Source organism: Schistocerca piceifrons, chromosome 1, assembly GCF_021461385.2.
Source record: "Schistocerca piceifrons isolate TAMUIC-IGC-003096 chromosome 1, iqSchPice1.1, whole genome shotgun sequence".
Lineage (NCBI taxonomy): Eukaryota > Metazoa > Arthropoda > Insecta > Orthoptera > Acrididae > Schistocerca > Schistocerca piceifrons.
Genome location: NC_060138.1, coordinates 531,428,771 through 531,451,376, shown reverse-complemented (window position 1 = coordinate 531,451,376; position 22,606 = coordinate 531,428,771). Strand labels below are relative to the sequence as shown.

At 36.1% G+C, this 22,606-nt stretch overlaps 1 protein-coding gene across 2 annotated transcripts in view; it reads right to left on the bottom strand.

Annotated features, from left to right (window-relative positions):
• The window catches only part of LOC124783743 (glutaminase liver isoform, mitochondrial-like), a 125,091-nt gene that overhangs the window by 83,281 nt on the left and 19,204 nt on the right, over positions 1 to 22,606 (bottom strand). The window contains exons 2-4 of one of the 2 annotated variants that reach the window (XM_047254045.1): positions 19,056 to 19,144; positions 11,712 to 11,750; positions 8,112 to 8,211 (exon numbers count right to left, since the gene is read on the bottom strand). In XM_047254045.1, the coding sequence (XP_047110001.1) occupies positions 8,112 to 8,211; positions 11,712 to 11,750; positions 19,056 to 19,144 (228 nt within the window). The remainder of the gene's footprint in view (positions 1 to 8,111; positions 8,212 to 11,711; positions 11,751 to 19,055; positions 19,145 to 22,606) is intronic. The other variant, XM_047254046.1, reaches the window with a different exon arrangement.

Sequence of the window (22,606 nt, the reverse complement as noted above, 5' to 3'; positions counted from 1 at the left end):
CATTTTGGAATCATTTAAGAAGCTTGCCACATCATGTGAGTGGGCAATATTACACAGTGTGGAGAAGGAACGGCACTTCCATTGATGGTTGACAGCAGTGACACAGCCACCCAGTGGACACAATAATAATAATAATAATAATAATAATAATAATAATTTCATATTGTTCAATGGACCAATACAGTCTTTCAGTTTGATGTATCTTTGGTAAGTTGTGTGCCTCTAACTCCTCCAGCAATCCTACTGTGGAAAACGGACCTACACTCTAACATGGAAACGGAACCACACTTTGTTCCTGATGAATCTTTGCATAATTTAGAAGTGAAGGTTACATTAAAGGCACACTGAAAATTTTCCATGGTTTCACCAGAATTCGATCTTTTGAGCTCTTGGTTTCCATGCATGTGCTTTACCACCAGGTCCAATTGTAGTGGATACAATGAAATCTGTCTTATGTTGAAGATGCTGGCTAGGCTATGATCACATGCAGGAAGATGCAAGGAGAGCACTACAAAATTGGGCTTCTATATGGACAAAGAAAATTGTGGTTTTGGGCAACAATAAACTGCAAGTCACATGACCAGTGCCCTCTGTCCCAAACATTTTGTATAAAGAATGGTCTCTTGCAAGCTACCCTGAAACTTACTGGGAAGCTCTGGGCATGTGTATTTCTCTCTTGCATCTCATGCATTGTTGAGGCTTGTGGTCTACAGGTGCCTGGAAATTGAATAGTCACAGCACTGAATCCCAGTAAGGCCATAGAACATTTTAGTCAGCCTTTAACCCAGCCAGCTCCTCTCAATGACGTGAAGATTTACCAGGAATGACGTGGTTCAGATTCCACATCAAACTGTAGGTTAGGGACATGCAAGTCACTGAAGTGGTATCCAATTGAAAGATTTGCACCAGACAGTTAAGCCACATGGAATTATTATTATTATCTCATATGTTGCATTTTGCCAATAAAGTTATATGTACTGCATCATATGTCGCCTGTAAATTTAGGTGTTTCCAACTGTAAATAAATATGTAATCGATGATTAAGATAAAACAAAGAAAAGTCAATATTAATGACTTCTAATAGTCATCTTCAATTTGCTTACAATTGTTAGAGACTGCCTGATTTACGATTTACTCCTACACACACACACACACACACACACACACACACACACAAACACACACACACACACACACACACACACACACACACACACACAAGCAATCACATCTCATGCACACATGACCACCAACTACAGTATCTTGGGGTTTACTCCTACATTTGCTATGTTCTTCAGATTTCATCAAGAGGAGAACTTTTGAGGATGCAAGATGGTTCAAGAACTATAATTGGAAAACCAAGTAGTTACAAACTGTGTCTATGTATTACATTAAAAAACTAACTAACATTAGCCTGTTTTTGGGATAATTTATTGTACTTTGCTGATGTCTAAAACAGTTTACATAGCTGACATGCCATTGTTTTAAAAAAATCAGAAAGAGGAATAAAATTGTTGATCTTCGACTTCCAGAATTTTTAGTAATGACAGGAAATAGAAAGGTAGGTTTTGATTTTCAATGCAGATTCAGACATGTTAGTATAGTTTCACTTTTAAACAGCCTAATTTCAATACTGTGGGAAGACTTCAAATATATGGTAGTAGTAAGGGTCATTTTAATTTGTCTAGTACTGGGTGGAACACAACACACACTTCATTGGCAATAAGGGCAACTAGAACAACTATTCAGACAGCCTACCTATGAGACAAATATTTTAGATCTTACAGCTGCAAACATATCTAATCAACAAAATCACCTTGGAGAAAGCACTTAATGAGGATTATTTGAGGAAGGTTGGGAGAGTACTTGTGTTTGATAATTGGTAGTACCCTACTTAAAAGACAAAATGGGAATATTTAGGTCAATTCTGACAAGTTATGGTCAAAGCTCAAATAAATAATAAATTGCACTATGTATATCAAGTGAGGTAATAAAATATGACAATGCTTACTTTTGTATGTCAGTATCACACAGAGAAAGCTGCAGAAATAAACCGTAACACTCTCACTTCAAAAGAAAACGTCACGAGACTGACAGAGAAGACTTAACAGCAACACATATATCTTTAAGAAGAGTTAGGTGTAAACTCATTGGCAAAATATCTTTCAGGAAGTTCCAGGAACTTATATCTCATGTAGAGTTGTTGAATACATTCAATCTTTTCATCCAATCTATCTTTCATTATATTGGTGATGAAACACAAGACAACATACAGAAGTCTGAAATAATATATTACGCTTTAAAAATTCAGTCATACTTGATGGTCCTTAAATTGAAAATTGTATACACTGAGGAATTAAATACTTTATTAGTTTATTTTTTCCAAAAAAATCTCTTGTGAAGAAAACAGTCCCAAAAGCGGTAAAGTGTCTGTAACCTGTGTTTATAAGAGACATAAAGGAATGGATGCACAGAATTGCAGACCAATATTCATAACATTCACCCATTGCAGAGTCCTAGAGGTCATTCTAAAGTCTAATATAATGTAATTAGTCACAAGAAGTAGCTTCCTTCAAAGAAGCATAGTGGTTTCATGAAATACTACTTATGTGAAACACATTTCATTTGTTACACACGTGACATCACGTACATACAGTAGCATTCAGGTGAAGAATTGGATTCAGTCTTCTTCAATTTCTATAAGATATTCCACATTGTAGACTGGTAACTAAACTGGAGGACAAATATTCAACAGAAACAAAAGTAATACCTGATGTGTCGATGAAAGTGTAATAAGAGCACCAGTGTTCTCAACATACATAAAATAAATTATCAGATATGGTGAGTAGCATTCTTAGATTGTTCATTGTTGTCTACAGACAGCTTTTGTCAGTAGATAATAAAAAAAATACATACTGACTTACAAGATATTTCCACTTGGTCTACTGCTTGGCAGCTCTCTTGAAAGATGGATAAATGAGAGGCAATGCTCGCAAAAAAGAAATAATCTTACTACAACATAAGCTGTAATCTTCAAGAGCTCATCACATTGTTCTAAAACCTTGAGGTAATACTACAAAATGATGCAAAATGGAATAAACAAGTGGAATCAGTAGTGGGGGACACTGAATGGAAAATTACATTTGTTGAAGGATACTGGTAAAGTGTAGCGCATGTATTAAGGAAACTGTAGATGAGAAATTAGTGTGGTCTATAGTGGAATGCTGCTTCAAAAATTGGCATCTAACAAGTATGGCTCACAATATATAATGAAAGAATTCAGATGTATGCTACTGGGATTATGACTGATTAGCAGAGCCTATGTCAAAATGCAACATGAATACTCAGGTAAATTATTAGGGAATCATCGGAAGGAGGGTGACATTGTTCTCATGATGCCTTGGTGCACAAACAATAGAAAAACAATATTCAAGTTAGACAGTGCAATAATTCTACTGTCTCCATTGTAACTATTTTGTTTAAGAATCGCAAGAAAAAGATTAAAGACCTGAAGTTATGAATGGTGTCACATAATCTTTTGAATGGAATATGAATGGAATAGGATAGGGAGTGGTTAATACTGATGTTACATGTATATACAGGGCGTCCCATTTATCTTGACCACCCTAAATAACTGTTTTTCCAGATGCAAGTTGCAAAATGTTTCAAGCAAATGTTCTTTAGCCATCAGGGGGGACATCAATCAGCATGACAGCCTTCATTGTAGCTTTGTTTTTTAAGAAGATATGAACAGCAGTATGATCTTTTTAAATGGAACACAGTATTTGTTATTTGGAATTCATTTCCTCTCCTAAAGACACATTCAAAAATGTATCACAATTTACCATTCACTGAAACACAATGTTATTAATTACATAAAACAACATTGACTTGGAGCCAAGGAGCACAAACTCGTCCATTTGCTGGAGTTTTCAGAAAACAAATGAAAACCAAGTAAAATCATAACAAAAATTGACTTTGACTCTCCTGCACCATTTCCCAGGAGTAGAGCATTCAAAGGTGCCTGAAAGTGGTGACACAGGACACCAATACACTGCTGCACTCATTGGATGAAAGAATTATTTACTGCTTCCAGTGTTGCCTGCTGAAGAGAATTACAAGCAAGCATGATACATTCCTGCATGTCCTCCGGAGTTGTTGGAATATCGTGATAGACAACGTCTTTAATGCATCCCCAAAGAAAAAAGTCCAGAGTATTTAAATCAGGAGACCTGGTAGGATACCTTCAGTTCAGAACATAACGTGCACGCGAGGCATTATGTGTTGGACAGCCATCGTGTTGGTACCACATAAGCATTCTGGTTCTTAGCGGCACTTCATACAGAAGAGGAGGAAGAATTTGTCTGAGGAAGTTGACATACACTGTGCTGTTTAGACTACCATTGATGAAATAAGGGCCAACAATTGTAGTACCAAGCATCCCACACCAGATGTTAACTCTCCACTGACGCTGATGTTCCACCTGTCTAAGCCATCGTGGGTTGTCCTTGTATTTACCTGTCCTTTGTTTGAGAAAGAACATTCATCAGTAAATAGAACATTGGAGAAGAAGTTTGGGTTGGAGAGGATTTGCTGCTGTGCCAACTGAGAGAACTGTAGATGATTCTGGAAACCATTCCAATGCAATTCTTGATGTAGATGTACATGGTAAGGATGGAACTGGTGACGTGTAAGAATATGATGTACACTGGTTTTAAGAATGCCAATCTTGTGTTCAAGCTCTTGTGCGCTCACATGTGGATTCATAGCAATGGAAGTGAGAACAGTAACTTTGGCAGCTTCGTTTGTGCGAGTGCTACGACGACTGTGTTGCTGTGGGTTGAAACTTCCCATTTCCAGAAGCATCACAACAACACGAGAAAACATCTATCAGGAAGGTGGGTTCTTGTCAGGATATCACTCTCTGTACAGTTCCACTGCCTGCATAACACTTCGCTTGCCTTCAACAACAACAATAAAAGAAACATTATGTCAATGCAGTTTGTAGGAATGACAGCCTTTACTGTATGCCTAATCTACACAACAGTATTTAAAAGGACTAAACTACTGTTCTAAATGTACTCATACATAAGAAAACAGTGTTGCAGTTACTGTTCTGCCAACTTACATTCCCCATAGATGAGTAGCATTTCTACCTTCTCTTCGTTGGTGTACGTTCTACTCACACGACTCTTCAACTGACGATGGTTGATGGAATGATGGGTGTGCATTCTACTTATGTTTACATTTGTACATTTGTCCTCTGTCAATGTCAGCACATGGGTGTGTTCCATTACCCCGAGTACCTGCACTAAGCGCTGGGAGAATTGCTGAATAAATATTTTTACTGGTCGTAACTGGATTAGCACAGAAAATCATCCTGCATGGGAACAGGGCATGGAGGTATACAAAATAGGCTAGCATTTTCATATATAGATCAACACAATCGTGATATTCACAAACTGAACACAAATCCTGCTCCACAACATATGCAAATGTATCAATTCAATTTCATTTTGCAAAAAGGCGAAATAGGTAAAGATTACCAGCTATCAGCAAGTGTTCCTAGAACCATTCATTGTGAAATCTCAAAACTGTTCCGTTATTCGCCAACCCTTAACTCAAGTCCAATCCTGGTTACACTCTTGAACACAATGAGAGATTGAGAAAGGGTTGAGAAAGTCCTCTATGTACAACTATCTTTAAGTTTCTATGTTATATTACCAACATATTCATTCTGTTTTATCCTATTATCCATCCAGACATCAAAAAACTTAATTAAATTTAAAAGTTTTTTTTTTTTTTTTTTTTTTTTTTTTTTTTTTTTTTTTTTTTTTTTTTTTTTTTTTTTTTTTTTTTTGCAAGGTGCTGCAGCTTTAAGTATGGATTATTAACACACATATATAGAAGAAAATGGTGTCTTTTTCAAACCTGATAATGAATGGTGTCATTTGCAATGCACAATCTTATTTTTAAAAAGGCGTATATTATTCATTACCAGATTTCAGTGATGTAAGCAAAATTTATTGACAGTAAACATAAAAATTAAAACCATAGTATGTCACATATATGATGATACTAACATATGAGAGAAAAAAATAAGTCTTTATATACCAAACCACAACTGGGACTGAGTTAAGTTAACAAAACAGAGCTGAATCTCAGAAGCAATAATGTTATTTACTTACAGTTTGTGTGATTTTCCCCCTCCACCACATATAACACTATTGTACCTCTCACTTACTTCTATCTTATTTATACAATATTGCAATGGCCATGTATTCTGCTTACAATGCAAAGTTTCTTTGGACATGCATGCATGCTGTGTATTCTGATTATGATGAATGCATGTCCAAATGAACAGGCATTGCAGTGACCACAGCCATTATGAAATACATCAAATGAATTTGTGAATAAGGACTACTGTCAGTTGTAGAATGGAATGACAACAATGAAAATTTTTGCTGGACCAGGACTTGAACCTTGATTTCCTTCTTAGCACAAGCAGTCGCCTTGCCATTTGGCTATCTATGAACAACTCATGGCTGGACCCAAACTTTCATATATCGTCAACCATGCATCTACAACCTGAACTTGTACATCCATTACCTATCTTCCCATACAGGTCAGACATTGGAGTTGAATGTCACTTGCTCAGTATTGGCAGATAAATATGATATTATGATGCCTGTGTTATTCTGGTTACGATGCAAAGATCCTTTTGGCATGCATGCACTGTAATCAGAATAACACAAGCACTGCAATATCATATTTATCTGCCAATACTGGGCAAGCAACTTTCAAGTACAATGTCTGACCTGTATGGGAATAAAATATAATGGATGTACGAGTTCAGGTCGTCGACGCATGGCTGACAACATATGGAAGTTTGGGTCTGGCCATGAGTCATGCATGGATAGCCAAATGGAAAGGCGACCACCCACAGAAAATCAGGTTTGAGTCCTGGTCTGGCACAAATTTTCATTGGCAGCTGACAGTAGTCCTTATTCGCAATTGCCGATTCATTTGAGTCTTATTTACTTGTACCCCATTTCTTAAAAAAAGTTGTAGGTCAGTCAAGTTTGCTCCAACTGATGTTTATTCAGTATCTGTTAATTATTTTTGCTGCTTTGAGTAGATATCTGATAATGATATGTCTGTTACCAGATAATTAACTGCCAATGCACACAGTAATCGTACTGGGTAATAGTGGCAGCTAGGGGTACTGCTCTGCTGCAGATGAAATTACCTACACAAACAGCAGCTCAGTTCAAACTATTAACTGGGTGTACTTGAACTTTAGAAAAGAAACAGTTGCAGAATTAGGTGCTAAATTGGTACAGGACTATTTTTTGTTATTACTCAGTAGCATTCAATACAATTTACTGAAAATGGATAACAATATTAAAGTCTACATTATTTATTTATTACCCATATTAAAGCAGCTCATGCCAACAATTGAATCACATTGGAAAAGACAAGAACCTATGTTCAAATCCTCATGTAGCAGATAGTTTGTATATGTCATCACGGTTTATTCACATCAGAGTACATTGCACTAATAGGTGAAAGATTCATCTAAAGGTGTAGTGTTGCTATCTGAAGTCTGTGGTAATCAAGTCAAAATATTTTAATTCCACAGACGTGTATTATTCGTCGTACAATGAGAAATAGTAGAACTTTTCCAGTATCATCAAACTGAAATTGAAACATGTCTTTTATTATGTCTTGTACTTTAATATCTAGTCCACAACCAATATCAGCAGTGGTTTCAACTGAGAAAAAGAATAGTCTTGTGTGTATAATTAAATTTAAGACAGTGAAGTTAAACACATTTAGCGTGCTTTACATGTGAGTAAACCATAAAAAGTTAAATAGTGTAATTAAATTTATTTTCAATAAGAATAACGTATTCTTGCTAACATATAGTATCCCACCATGCACTATATCATTATTTTTGGCAAAAACCAACACACAAACTTATATTTAAGAGTCACAAAAGTGGCGGCATTTTTCTTTCATTTTTGTCTGTGAAAAATAAACACTAAAAGCCTTCTTTAAGAGATGTAAAACAATATGGGTGAAGAATATGCCAAGTTTTCAGTACTTACAGCAAGGAATTTTCCAATTGGAAGCAGGTCATTTTCTTCACTCTTGAACATGTCAAAGAGAACATCTTCAGCATTCTTTGCTTGATCCTGGTCACGAGCACTGCAAAGACAGTCCTGTATGAAATCACGTATATCCATGTGTCCTCTACAGCAACAACTCAGAGACTGAGTGATACCTGGTCCATCATCCTGAATTATGTAACTTACAAGCATGTCATCTTATATTGATCATGTCACATCCAATATAGGCCAAGAACAAGTTCATATTAACTTAAACCAATAGCTTTCATATCTGCCTGTTACACCACTACTCACTTGACACCAATCAAAGATGCATCATGCATCTGACTTCAGAGAGCTCTGGCGCTATAAATAAAGCCAATGAAATTGAATCACAATATCCTGACATCCCCCCCCCCCCCCTCCCACCCTCTTTGTCTGTCTGTCTTCTTGCAGAGTGCAAGAATGGTAAAATGGATTTTTAACATATTTTACTCATAAAACTCAAATTATGAACCTATTCTAAAACTGAGAAACTGTTTGGATACAATCTTTGTACTGTATAGCTATAATGATGAATAGACACATGTTGTGAATTCATCTGCTACCAAGATTTCAAAAAATTATGTCTACTGGTACTTTATTTTCTTAAAAAATCTAATTTATACATTATTTTCCTCCATTACCTCACAAAGAAATGAAAGGAATGGAAAAGATGAATATGTAGAAGTCTCAGCAACAAAATGGATTAGTAACATTCATATAAACTGAGGAAAAATGTTGAAAACTGAAAATAAATTAACATTCAATGTTATATTTTCTGTGTAGCACATAACAGTAAAATTGAGGAAGAATGTATTAACAATAGGAGTGGGAAGTTTCAAACCAAGTAGATATGGCCATGGTTTTAAGGCAGCAGGAAGGCTACAATAGATTTTTTACTCCAAAAAATACAGTACAAAAAATAATACAGAGGCAGCAGGAAGGTTCAATAGATTTTTTGCCCACCCAATAAATCTATTGTAACATTCTTGCTGCCTCTGTATTATTTCTGAAACATAGAAAGATTGACACAAAAGAGATCACTGGCAATAAAGAACTTTCCTAACATCCACACCATTCAGAATGCAGGTCTGCTTAAATGTCTGAATTAGCTGAAACAGCCATGTTTCATTCATTAAATGCTGTGACAGTAGGACTGTCTTAGTATGATACATTGAGAAGTTCTAGTGCTTCTTGTATGTTATGCCTAATGTTTCTGACTATGGCATCAGAATGATTACAGGTGAAACATAGGTAATATGTGGTTTTATTTCACATATGCAACAATTACATGTTTTTTTTGTTTTTTAAATCAGTGAGGAATTGATTTAACTGGTTATTGAAAGAGGTTTTTTTTCCAATTTACTATGTGGTGGTGGTGGGTAGTGTTTAACGTCCCGTCGACAACGAGGTCATTAGAGACGGAGCGCAAGCTCGGGTTAGGGAAGGACTGGGAAGGAAATCGGCCGTGCTCTTTCAAAGGAACCATCCCGGCATTTGCCTGAAACGATTTAGGGAAATCACGGAAAACCTAAATCAGGATGGCTGGAGACGGGATTGAACCGTCGTCCTCCCGAATGCGAGTCCAGTGTGCTAACCACTGCGCCACCTCGCTCGGTCCAATTTACTATGTGAACTTGCATAAAACAGGATCAACATAAATACCTGTAGTTTGGAGAAGCAGGTCAAGGTCATAGGTGCAGAAGATGCTAACATGTAGCACAAGTAATGGAAATGATAATAAATAAACTTATCTCACAAGTGCACTTTATGTTTAACATAACTCAAGAGGAATAACAGAAAATAGGTGATGAAACAAAAACAAAAATGGTAAAGAACAAAATCAGAAGTATTGATATTATGAAAAGAAAAGTTGCTACTCACAGTATAGCGGAGATGCTCAGTCGCAGGTAGGCACAACAAAAAGACTGCCACAAATAAATAAGGCTTTCGGCCATTAAGGTCTTCATCAACAATAAACGCGGTGCATGCACGTGTGTGTGAAAACGCTACTCCCACACAGGACTGCAGTCTCAGGCAACTGAAAGTGTGGTTTCAGTTGTCTGAGACTGCGGTCATGTGTGTGAGTTGCATTTGTGTGTGTTTTTTTTATTTCTTTTTTTTATGTATCAACATCCACTGTTGACGAAGGTCTTAATGGCTGAGAGCTTTATTTATTTGTCTTTTTGTTGTGCCTATCTGCGAGTCAGCATCCCACTATATGGCCATCCTGGATTTTCCATTGTTTGAAAACCGGAAGTATCTTTGAGAAGTCACTATCAAGTTGTTTTAAAGTTTTGTAAATAAAAATTTTACTTTGTTTCCAAAATCATTGTATTTCTAAAATACACCAACAGATTCCCAGTGAAAAATTAAGGATAAAGTACAATTGTATCATAGATGTGGTTTTGTGGTTTGGGGTGAAATTAAGTTTTAGGTTCCCTATAACCAGTTGTGTCAGTCATTTCCAGTGTTGGAAAAAGGTAATAGCATACCATGTTCAGTGAGACTTTGCCCTGTAAAACCATGCAGTGTTTCAACTGACCTTTTAAGTTGAGGACAACTCTACATTATATCATAATAAATCACAGAGTCATTAAAAAGATTTAAATGTTCACTAAATAATATAGTTGACTGATTACACTTTACACAAGAAATTTTTAATTTTAAAATATTCTTTAGGCTAATATCATAAGAAATGATAACTGCATTACTGACCACTCCCTGTGAATAATTTTAGATATTGTTCTTGTCTTTTAAAGGGATAATTAAAATAGCAGTAACGTGTGCAAGCATTACTTAGCTTGAAACGTCTAAGACATGCTGGCTACAAAAAAATTATCTGCTATAAAGAAACAGATAACAGCACAGGAAATAAATTGCCACTAACACTGTTTGAGTTTGTAATAAATTATTTCAAGGTGAAGAACCAAAAATATTAAACTTTTGAAATTAAAACACTGACATTAAATTGTTTTGGTTCTTTTATTCTGGTGCCAACAACTGAATTAGCAATAACTTTGTACAGTACACTCAGTTTCTCAAATGCTATGTCTACTGGAAATTAAAAGATCATCACACACAGCTGATTTTTTTACATAAGTAATATAACATGCATAAAGTTGTATGTCTAATGGCTGTTCTTATTCTTTACTTAGAGTTATCTCTTGCAACTAAAAATCTATGTATAACATTTAATATAGTGACTACGATCTAACATGCAGAGAACTGGCCAGAAAGTCATCGTCAAACATCTCAATACATTTTTAATAATTTACTTGTCACTCAGAAGGTGACTGAAACTGAAAATCTATGTACAATTGCTAATGTTCTGTTACAACAGTCTAACATGCTGAAAAATGTCTAGAGACTCTAACACCAACACCTGTTTTTGTTTCTGCGTCATCAACTTTTTACGTACACACAGACTTCTACTGCAACTGACACTATATGTGGAAGAGTTAATATTTTGAATGCTATTTAAAACATGCTGGAAGCTGTCTAGAAAGGCTCATTTTTATGCCAACACATTTCTTTTACAATTATTTTTTTACTTACATATAGATGTAACTGGTATCATGGATGAAAGACAATCCTCTAGAGAGTGTTAGATACATGGGAAACAAAATATTATTATTAATAGAAGCATAAAAAGATACAATTATGTTTTAACATTACTGTGTTATTAACTTTAAGGAAATTTTAACAGTGATAGAGAACCAGTAATCTGTTTAAAAGCTAGTATTTTTTGCAATGATGCAGTCTAAGAATTGATCAGTGTTCTAAACAGGACAGAACAGAACACAGGGGTTGGCCTTGATATATAATTAGTTACTGCTGTCACTCAAGTGCTATGATTATTGTCTACTGAATAGGACTGTAAACCAAACCTGACAGCACACATCATATAAGGTCAAAAGCATACTTCCATTCTCACCAAAATGCCTTTGTACTTACTTTGTTTGGTGGGAAATGCATGGTTAAAATGGTACATAGTGAAATACACCTTATTAACTACAAACCTGTTTCTTATAACTACCAAAAGTCTTTCATTACCTAAGAAACCGAGCAAGTAATTTCACAAAGCGGTCTGATCCATTAGTGTGTCCGCCCATGGTTTATTCAAATGCCCTCCACAAATATTCTATTTCAGATGATTATGCCCACACCAGATGGTTGTAACTTATGGAACTGGCAAGCTGTAGGTGCTAGCTGGAGTAAGGCTTTAAAGATACTGACTCGAGTATGTCTGGAAATATCTGTTTTGCTCCTGCTAAAATGCCAGTACACAAACATGTTTGTCCACGTTTTTAGAGCATCTGACTCCATACAGCTTGTGCCCCTTATATCTTATTTGAACTTATGGAATGTTCTCCAACTTGTATGTGGTACAGGAGATTCTATATTACAAAATATGATACATTAATTTATATTGTTCACATACTACTTATACAAAAAGTAATATACTCAAATATTTTCTATGACTGAAAGATTTACATATTTGTTTCAAGACCTAAAGATAATAATTCAGTTAGTTATTCACACACATGTGTGTTACATGGTTTAATGACTGTTCATGACAGTCCTTATTTGTTTGACTGTGCACAAGAAAGCACTGTTAGGGTATCTGTTGACAAAATTTTAGTTCTATTTATTTTTTCAAATATTGTAGTTGTGATACAGGCCTACATTATTTCAGCTCTTGCTACCTCTTAAAATAATGATGGATTTCCTGTTAAGTAAAATATGGATTACCTTCGGCCATGAACACTTAAGAACACATAGAATAAACATGTTTTTGTTGGTTCAGTGAGAGAGGTTCAGTACAGGATGGCACCACACGTCAGCTGAAGGACATTGTTGGCACAAGCTCATATAATGAGTCAAGCACACAAAAACATTTCTTTTGGTATCAGGCAGCTCCTAGCCTGCAGAATACTGTTCTGACTTGTAAAGAGAAACAGAAACTCACGTATTGTCCAAGAAGGTGCAAGCATTATTGTGCTGTAGTTATAGTGGAAGAAAATAATGAAATGTATTTGTGAGGATAATGAAACACTGTGTCATCTCTTGGATGATGAATGCATATTTCTGTCATTTATTTCATAGCATTCTGTTTTGCTTGTGGCACAAAAGGAAAAATACAATGTTTTCACTCTGTAATGTCATATGGAATCTTTTCTGGGAAAACTGCTTACTCATTGTTCAAGAAAACCATAATAATAATCATATGTAGAGTAAGCAATGCTTTGCTACAGACTGTCGAGGCAGTTGAAATACTTACTCTTGCTCCCCAATACGTATTCTCTCCCATGAATTTTATTAGTAAAAAATTGAATCTCTATGAAAACAAGTCAAAAAAGTTCAGTCATGATACCAGATATAACACTGAAACCCAGTATAATTTTAAAAATAAATCACTGTTGCAAAAATTTGCCAAGTAGTATTGGCATCATAATCTTCATTGCTTCTCTCAGAGCCCATTCCAGATACAAATTTCTTTTGGTACACCACATGATTGTACTTTTTTAAATGAGCAATGGTTTTTGGAAGTCAATAAATACTGCGTCTACGTGACTGCCTTGATCCATGGATACAGTATGTGAGAAAAGTGTGAGTTGGGTTTCACACAAGCAATTTTTTTTGGAAGCCATGTTGGTTGGCATGGAGGAGGTTGCTCTGTTTTAGAAATCTCATTATGTTTCATCTCAGAATATCTTCTATGATTCCACAACAAATGGATGTCAAGGACATTGCGATGGTAATTTTGTAGATCACCTTTTGCTCCCCTGCTTGTAGACCGGTGTGGCCTATATTTCTTCCAAACACAGAGAACAGTCTTTTGTTTTAGGAATCAGTACTGGCTAAGGGAGGGGCTAACTCAGTTGCAAATTCTGTACAGAATCTTATGTTACAGGTATTCCATCTTCATAGCTTAAAATCTATTTCTACAGCTTCAATTCCCCGAACATTCCTCCTTTCCTCCCCCTACTCTCTCTCTCTCTCTCTCTCTCTCTCTCTCTCTCTCTCTCTCTCTCTCTCTCTTTCTCCCTTTCTCCCCCACCTCCCACATCCCCCCCCCCCCTACCCTTCTCTCCCCCACAGAATGAAGCAGGGAGAAGGGCTGGCATTTCTTACTGAAAACTGAAATAATTCTGAAGTCTTCTAGAATCACGCTACTTTCATTAGTAATACCATACATTTTTAAATCAAGAGTGTATAAAAGAAGAGTCACAAAAGTTAATTTGATTTGTCGCATTTTCTGTAATATAAATTTGCATGCTGATGTTGCAGGTATCTCTGGCAGTTTCCCACTACAAATGTTCAAACATGCTGTCACATAAATGAATAGCCTAGTCTACTAGTCATCAGGTACATGTTACATAGATCATTTGAATGATTCTTTTATCAAAATGATGTGGAATGAGTCAATTTGTAGGATATATATACATGATTAGTGTTAGCATTTTTTTTAGTCCTCCTTATGCAACTACACTTTGTTCTGGCTACCATTTTTAAGGAGAAATTCATCAATGGAATAGAAGCAGTTAACTGACTCCGCTATACAATGGTATAAGCCTGGCTCAAAGTTTCAGTCTGCTGGTAGTTTGCTCCTACATTCCACATTCTGCTGAATTAATCCTTGACACAAAAGGTATGGCAGAGGATGACTTAGTCACAGCCTAAGAGTTGTTCCTAGAATGAATTTTATGCTCTGAAGTGGAGTGTTTGACAAACTGAAATGTTTTGGGAAATTAAAAAAAAACTGTTGCAGGACTCAAACCCAAATTCATGTATTTCCAGGCAATGCTCTTACTACCCAGATACAATTAATGGCACAGCTACAAGTTTCAGTCTGTCAGTTCTGCATTCAGCATAACAGACAAAATACAGAAAATATCATGTCATATGACATGCTATGCCACAGCTCAGCATCAGTGTTTGAAAAATCATCATATGCTTTCTCCCACAAAATTGTCTTCTGATGCTCATTAAGGCTCATGTTTTTTCCTGGTCCCATTTATCAATTCTGTCTTCAGTATTTAACTCATAATTTTAAATATTCATATATCCTCCTTCTTTTACTGCCACTGAGCTCTGCCTTTTCTTATTTTCCATATCCATATACATTTATTTATGGCTGTGCATTCTTTCATTCATACATCTTTCTTTGTCCTTGTATGTATGTATGTATGTATGTATGTATCTATCTCTTTTTAAATTTATCTTTGTCCTCAACTTCCTTCTTCCCCATTCTGTTTCCCATTTCCTTAACACATGTTTCTACTGGGTGGCTGTTTCTATTTCTCATTGTAGATTAAGATCACTTACACAATCTGCTGCACCTCATTTACCATCCTCACAGCAAATTAAAATACTGAAGTGGACACTGCTTCGGTTCCATTTCAAATTTAAGTGGTGATATGAACAAAAACTGTTGTGTATTCAATTCAGACATAAGCAATAATGACAACAAATCTTATAATGTACCTCATATTATCAAATAAGCTCAAAGATGAAAGGTAGGATAATTACCTGAATTCATTAAAGATACTGGAAAAATAAAAATAAGGAACAATTACAATTCAATATAACTTTTCCTTTTATCACAGCAAAAATCACATCTAATTCAGTAAACATGTATAAAAAGGATGAAAAGAAAATGAGTAGTGATCAAAGGCAAAAATTAAGAATATGATTGCAAACAAGAAAAGACATGCCAACTTGGACTGAAGTAGATTGAAATTAAAAATATGCCCACCCAGCTAGGAAGAGAATACTGTCAAAACAATAAAGAAATTAAAGTGATCTTGTGAACACTTTGCTGACTTGGGAGAATTACTGAATACATCTGAACAGAATGCAGGAAACAGGTGCAACAGTAATTAAAAAGTAGTGGTAAAGCAACATAAAAAAGTGTCAGTTGGTAACTCTGGAAGGGGAGATAAATGCTTGTATCTGTGAAACATTTACCAAAATACAAGGGCACTTTTAAAAGTATGCAGAATCACCATCAGCTATCAGCACTAGTGAAATGAGGTTCCCATATAATAAAAGGTCATTCTTCTTGAGTAAGCATCTGATGTGTCAGTGCTCTGAGGAAAGATCTGTGGTGCAGACATCTCTCTGTTGTTCCTGTGTAGTGATTTGTGATGATGAAAGAAACTGAGATTTGAGCAGTGATTATGTACTTCATAAATAGTAGTATGAAAGCAAGGGACTCTGCTTTTCCTTCAAATTCAACTGTTGCAAAGTGAACAAAAGAGTTTAAATTTACTCAGTACAAGTTAGATGGTGATCTGCATAGTGGTCGCCTAAGACGTGACACTACCCAGAAATTATTGCAAAAGTGGTTAAAATGGTCATGAAGAACTGCCAACTGAAATTACAAGAAATTCCTGAAGCTGATGGATGCCGTCTGAATGCCCATATCATATTTTAACAGTGGAGTCAGAGATTATAGAATGATCTTCTGGATGGGTGCCACAATTCTTAACGCAGGATCAGAAATGCATCAAAATGGAAATGTCTGTCCAGTGTTTGACTCATTGTCAGAGCAACGAACAATGTTTTCTGTGCCAGTCAGTCATCTTGGATGGTGTCAGTTTTCTGGAATGGAAAATTGGTTCTGCTGATAAATTATCTTCTCACTAGTCAAACTGTTGTGGCACAATACTATTCTAGCCTCCTGAACCAACTACAGAAACAGACATGGCTACACAGAAGTGTAACTGCCATGAAAAAAATACATGAACTAAGATACAAATTGTTGCCACAACTACTTAATTTGCCTGGATTGGCTGCATCAGACTTGCATCTCTTCCTCAAACTCAAAGTTCTTCTTCATGGATGAAGATTCATTTTAAATGAAGAATTGACAGCTGAAGTTGACAGGTATTTTGCAGGCCTGGGGGAATCTAATTTTGAAGATGGGATCAAGGCATTGGAATATCACTGGATGAAGTGCATTAGTGCACCAGGAGACTACACTGAAAAATTTCACTGAAAAGTTTCACTGAGGTAAGTCTTTTTTCCATTCCACCCTGAGAACTTTTCACACTAGCCTCGTAGTACAATCTGAGAAGGAAGTTGTGAATTTGACTGTAGTTGTGCACAGTCTGAAATGAGAAATTTCTTTGATGCAGAGTGCAGTGATCATGCTAATACTGGATGTTATTTTCTGATTCTTTCTATTTCTTCATTCATTCAGCTGTATTTATTGTTCACCAGTTCACAGCTATCAATTTCGAAGCCACAAGGCATTTTGGTTGGATCTGGCAACTAAGGTGTATTCACAGTTGTTGACACACAGATGTATGTACAGTTTCCTCTAGCTCTCCCTCAGATGTACACTGCCCTACATAAAAAAGTGAAGCACCAGAAGGGAAGGAGGAAACAAAATGAAACTTTATGGGTTGAGAGGGTATGTGATATTATGTCATTTATTACAAAATTACGTCAAATTTTCAGAGAACTTGACAGAGTGAGCCCTCTTTTCAGTATGATGTTTCACTGCATCTGGCCAGGATGCATGCACTGATTTGGTTACAGTGGGTGTCATAAAGCTGTTACAGAATCCCTGAGAATTCCAGGTGTGAGGAGGAAGATGATGTCAAGAAGCTCCTGATAAATTAATGGTGAGCTGGGGGGCAGGAGGGGATACAAAAACAATAATGATGTTTCTTTCCTCTCAGATGAGATATACTACCCATAAAAGGTAGTTTAACCGCAGTTTTTAAACATCGATAATTTGTGTGGTAATATTATTATACAATTAACACACTTTGAAATATTAAGTCTTATAAAATTTGTGATTTATAAAACTCAATAAAATTAAATTTCAGTGCCAGGTTAAAGATACAGTATTCCCTGAGATTTTATGAAAATCCAGAAATTAGCTGAAATTTCCCGTTTTTTCCAGGTAAAATGTAATTCCCTAAAAATTTCAGGTTTTCCAGCAGAATTGTCACCCTGTGTTGTATCCTCTCCTGAGGTAAGCTGGTGCACAACTACTGTAACTGGTCCTTGATATCCTGGATACTGGTACTGTGATAGAGTTGACATCGAAGCTGGTCCAACTCAGGTTCTATCAGGGACAGATCTGTGGATCTTGCTGGGCATGGACATTGCTCAAAATCACACAGGCAGTTCACAGAGACATGTGTCACATGTGGATGAGCATCATCCTCTTGAAATCTGCACCACGATACTGTCAGCTGAGAGGAAACACACAAGGATGCAGGAGGTCTGTGTCCTACTGTTGTGTTGTCACAGTTCCCTCAATCACTACCAGCTGCCACTAGAAGTCATACCTCTCCACACCATAAAGCCATGCCAGGAGTAACACTACCGTGCTTCTCCAGAATAATGGAAGAATGGGGCCTCTCTCCACATCACCACCATACTCGCTGATATGTGATTAATCTATCACTTTATCTGTGAATTGCTTTCATTAGAGCAGGTAGATTGCAAACTCTTCAGTCTTGAAGATGCTTTCTTCAATCAGATTTGCTAATCTCTGTAATGATGTGGTGAGATCACTCTAGCAAAATACTAAAATGCAAAAAACTTTTACACATCATTCACAGTAATGGTTTCCACACACTTTCTTAATTTTTTAGTATCACAGGCACCTTCAATTTTCAGTAGAAGGCTCTTCCCTGAGGAATTTTAGTTGATTGTTACGCAGTCAATCATGTATACAGAATCAGAACAGCTGTAATTTGTCAGTTGCTATGGATTAGACATTTCTCTCTCATCATTTGAAATGTTATCAATACCAATACCAGCTCTTTCTCATGCAGCATAAAACTAAATATAAAGGATTACTTCTACAACACTACTACACAATAATAATTTCCTCAAAAACTTCAAAGGTGTTGAGCTATATACAATAGTTACCTGGATTGAAGTTGCCCTGTCTCTGGGTTATACTTTTGGAATTCTTCAACTGGGGTAAAAACTTTTGCAATGTGATGTCTTTGTAATTTCTGAAACAATTTACACAGACAATAAAATAGAAGATTTCTGTGTATAATTTGGAAACAAGATTTAAAAACAAGACAGCAAATTAAATTATAGAAAAGCTGGATGCATTTACAAAATCATGTTAAAATTTCAGATGCTCTAATAATAAACTATGTATATCGATAACAAACAGCACCTATGCCTCAAATGCTTCTCTCAGTATGTGCCTCACAAATAAAGTGCAATGACTGTTACAGCGAAGACAAAACAGAATCATAAAAACCCAAACTAACATTCTGGAACAGAAAACAGGCCAACAAGTCAAGAACAGTCGAAGACTGACTGAGTAATAAATAAACAAAAGGGAAATAAATACTGTATATTTCCCATTTAATGTCTTATAATGAGCAACCTGAGATTTTTACCTCTTTCCATACTATTTTCCACTCTTTTCCTATTTAGTTGTGGAAGAAGATGTTCCTAATAGCCAAGACTTCAGGTACAGTATCTTGTGTAATACTTTTTCACTTACTATTTTATTTTTTGCACTTCTTTATCATTAGTCCCACTAAATTTATGCTATATATGGACATCTCATGCAATTATGTTTCCTCAGGAATTTTTTGTTAACAGTGAAGAAAACAGGCAAAATAGAGATATTTATAAAATTAATTAAAACAATTATGTTCTGGAACATTGCTTCTTTGTGACAAAATAACACTGATCATGTTAACACTGCCACTGTCATTCATTGCAGCAGTGGAGAAGTTGCTTTGGTAGCTGATACATTACACACTGAGTCATGCAATTTCACTGATGCAACTACAGAAAACAGGTAGACTTTCAACTAGTTCTAAGTGGGGGGGGGGGGGGGTGGAGGGATTAAAATTGATTGAAAAAGTATGTCAAAGGATCCCAGGGTGTTAGAAGTATCAATATAGTGTCCACAGATATAATAGCTCTCCCCCCCCCCCTCCCTTATCAGTTCTCTGAATGTTTTGATGATGCTTGCCATGATTCCCTCTCCTGAGCCAGTCTCTTCAGGTCACACCTAATGTCCTCAATTATCTATTCCAATCTCACCCTTCCACTATAATTTTTGCCCTCTATAGCTTCCTCTAAAATCATTGGAGTTATTTCCTGATATCTTCATGCATAACCTGTCACACTGTCCCTTCTTTTAGTTAGTGTTTTCCACATAGCCTGTTCTTCACCAGTTCTGCAGATAACCTCCTCATTTCATCTCTTATGAATCCACGTGGCATACACAATATAACTGCATCCATATCAGCACTTATACACACTAAGCCATTGAGCCCAGAGAGAGGCCACAACAATGTGCAGTTGTCACACAGATGGGATAGTAGCATTACTCATTATATGAGCATATTATGCAGTACCAAGGCAACAGTTCATCCTGTGAAGCATTACAACTTCAAGTCAGCCCCACACTGTCATTGCACAACTATTCTTCATTATATTTCAGGCCAAAACAGACTCCTTATGACCAGTATTCTCATACTGAATCTTTATTTACTGGAGAAAAGCACTGAATCATCAGAACGTTTTACATTTTTCAGTTATGATTGATACTGTCCTTAGTAAACATAATCAGTAGTCTCAATGTTCATCAAGGAACCTCTTCTTAACTGTTGCAATGTCAGCTTTTCTCTTCAGTCTCCTGTAGCCAGCATAAAGCTGTATATGCAGTTCTGGCATATGTTATATAGTGTTTCATTGCAATGCACCTAAACTAATATTTTGTTATGATGTGTTCATTAATTCATTATCCTGGACTGTTGTTAAAACATACCAAATTTCAGTTCCTGTTCATCTGCTGAGATGTGTCCTTGGAGGATTTTATTACAACAAAAAATATGGGCCAAATGAGCAAAACACAAACAGCAAATTATATATTAAACTGCATATATTAATTCTTAATGACTGCACTAAACTACAGTATTCAATTACCATCCGGTTATCCAAAGTGGGCACATCTTCCCAGCCACAATAGCTATTAGTAACTGTGGCTTCTACTGTATCAGCAGTTGTCTCATGTCACCTTAGCAAGTGATAGATACCTCTAGAATGATCTTTAGATGCAGGTGTAACTTTGCTGGACCACAGTCTAAAACTAATTCATTGATTAACGTGCAGAGGAGATTGAGTGCAACCCTATTCTAAGCCCTCAACCAAGAAAAAATTGCTGGCAGTAAAGGGAATTGAAACCAGGTCCCTCCAATTGGCAATCAGACAAACTGATCACTCAGCAATGGTGGCAGACAGTTAACAATGTAATGCTCTTTTATCCATCATGCATTTTCATATTTCTTTTAAAGTCAATGTTTTGAAAAAGTAATTTTAAATTTGGTTTTGTTCATCTGCCAGCACTTTCCTTTTTTCAGTGCAAAGCAATGTCATGATGGTTTTAATGAAGCCAACAGGTGGATTACAAGCAATTATTGTTTGAGCTGTTTTTTTTAACAAAATAGTTTACTTAAAACAGCCATCACTGTTTTAGTTCCTAAAATCAATCATGTTTAAAACTGTACTTTATCCACCTACTGGATTCTTCAGTTTCTTTATATCATTTTATTCACCAACACATGTTATCCATGAATATTACAGTGTGCCAATCTTCAGTACTTGAAATTTTGTTCCTCCATAAAAGCAATGGTGTTTGCCACAGTTGGTCTATTGACGGTGAGACACAGATGTGAAAAAAAGAGGCTGGGCTCAGAGTAAGGTGGTACATGTACATTATCTTGAACTGTAGAGTCATTGGCAACCTCATAACTAATGATGTGTTTACAGATACAATTAACCACTCTGGCTGCCAGTTTACAACATGGAATACTGCCACCATCTTTAGTGTAATGTCTGCTTCTACAAGGAAACTACCACAAAATGGAAATTCCCAGTTTGTCTGAGGTGACCCTATTCACTTTTGTAACCTTTCTGTGCAAGAAAGAAAATGCCGAAGATGGTTTGCTGACTTCCTCAGTATCTCATTCAACATAACACACCACATTGAGCTAAATATGTGCCAGTGTATGAAAGGCAGCACATAATTTTGATATGCTCAATTGTTCAAACCCCTTATTGTACCCTATTTTTACATTACTAATTAAATTCTCTTTCTGAGGTATTGTTTAAAAGCATTTTTTTCAAAAGATTATATCAATCATGTGAAAAGGTTTCTGACATGATCATGGTTGCAAAATGTAAAGTAAGAGACTCTGAACACAGAATGGTAATTGACACTAGATGTATGGGACATTCCATTTTAGAAATTGTCAGTAAATTCAATATTCTGAGATCCACAGTGTCAAGAGTGTGCCAAGAATACCAAATTTCGGGCCTTACCTCTCACCACAGACAACACAGTGACCAATGGCCTTTACTTAATGACTGAAAGCTGCGGCATTTGTATAGAGTTGTCAGTGCTGAAAGACTAGCAAGACTGCATGAAATAATTGCAGACA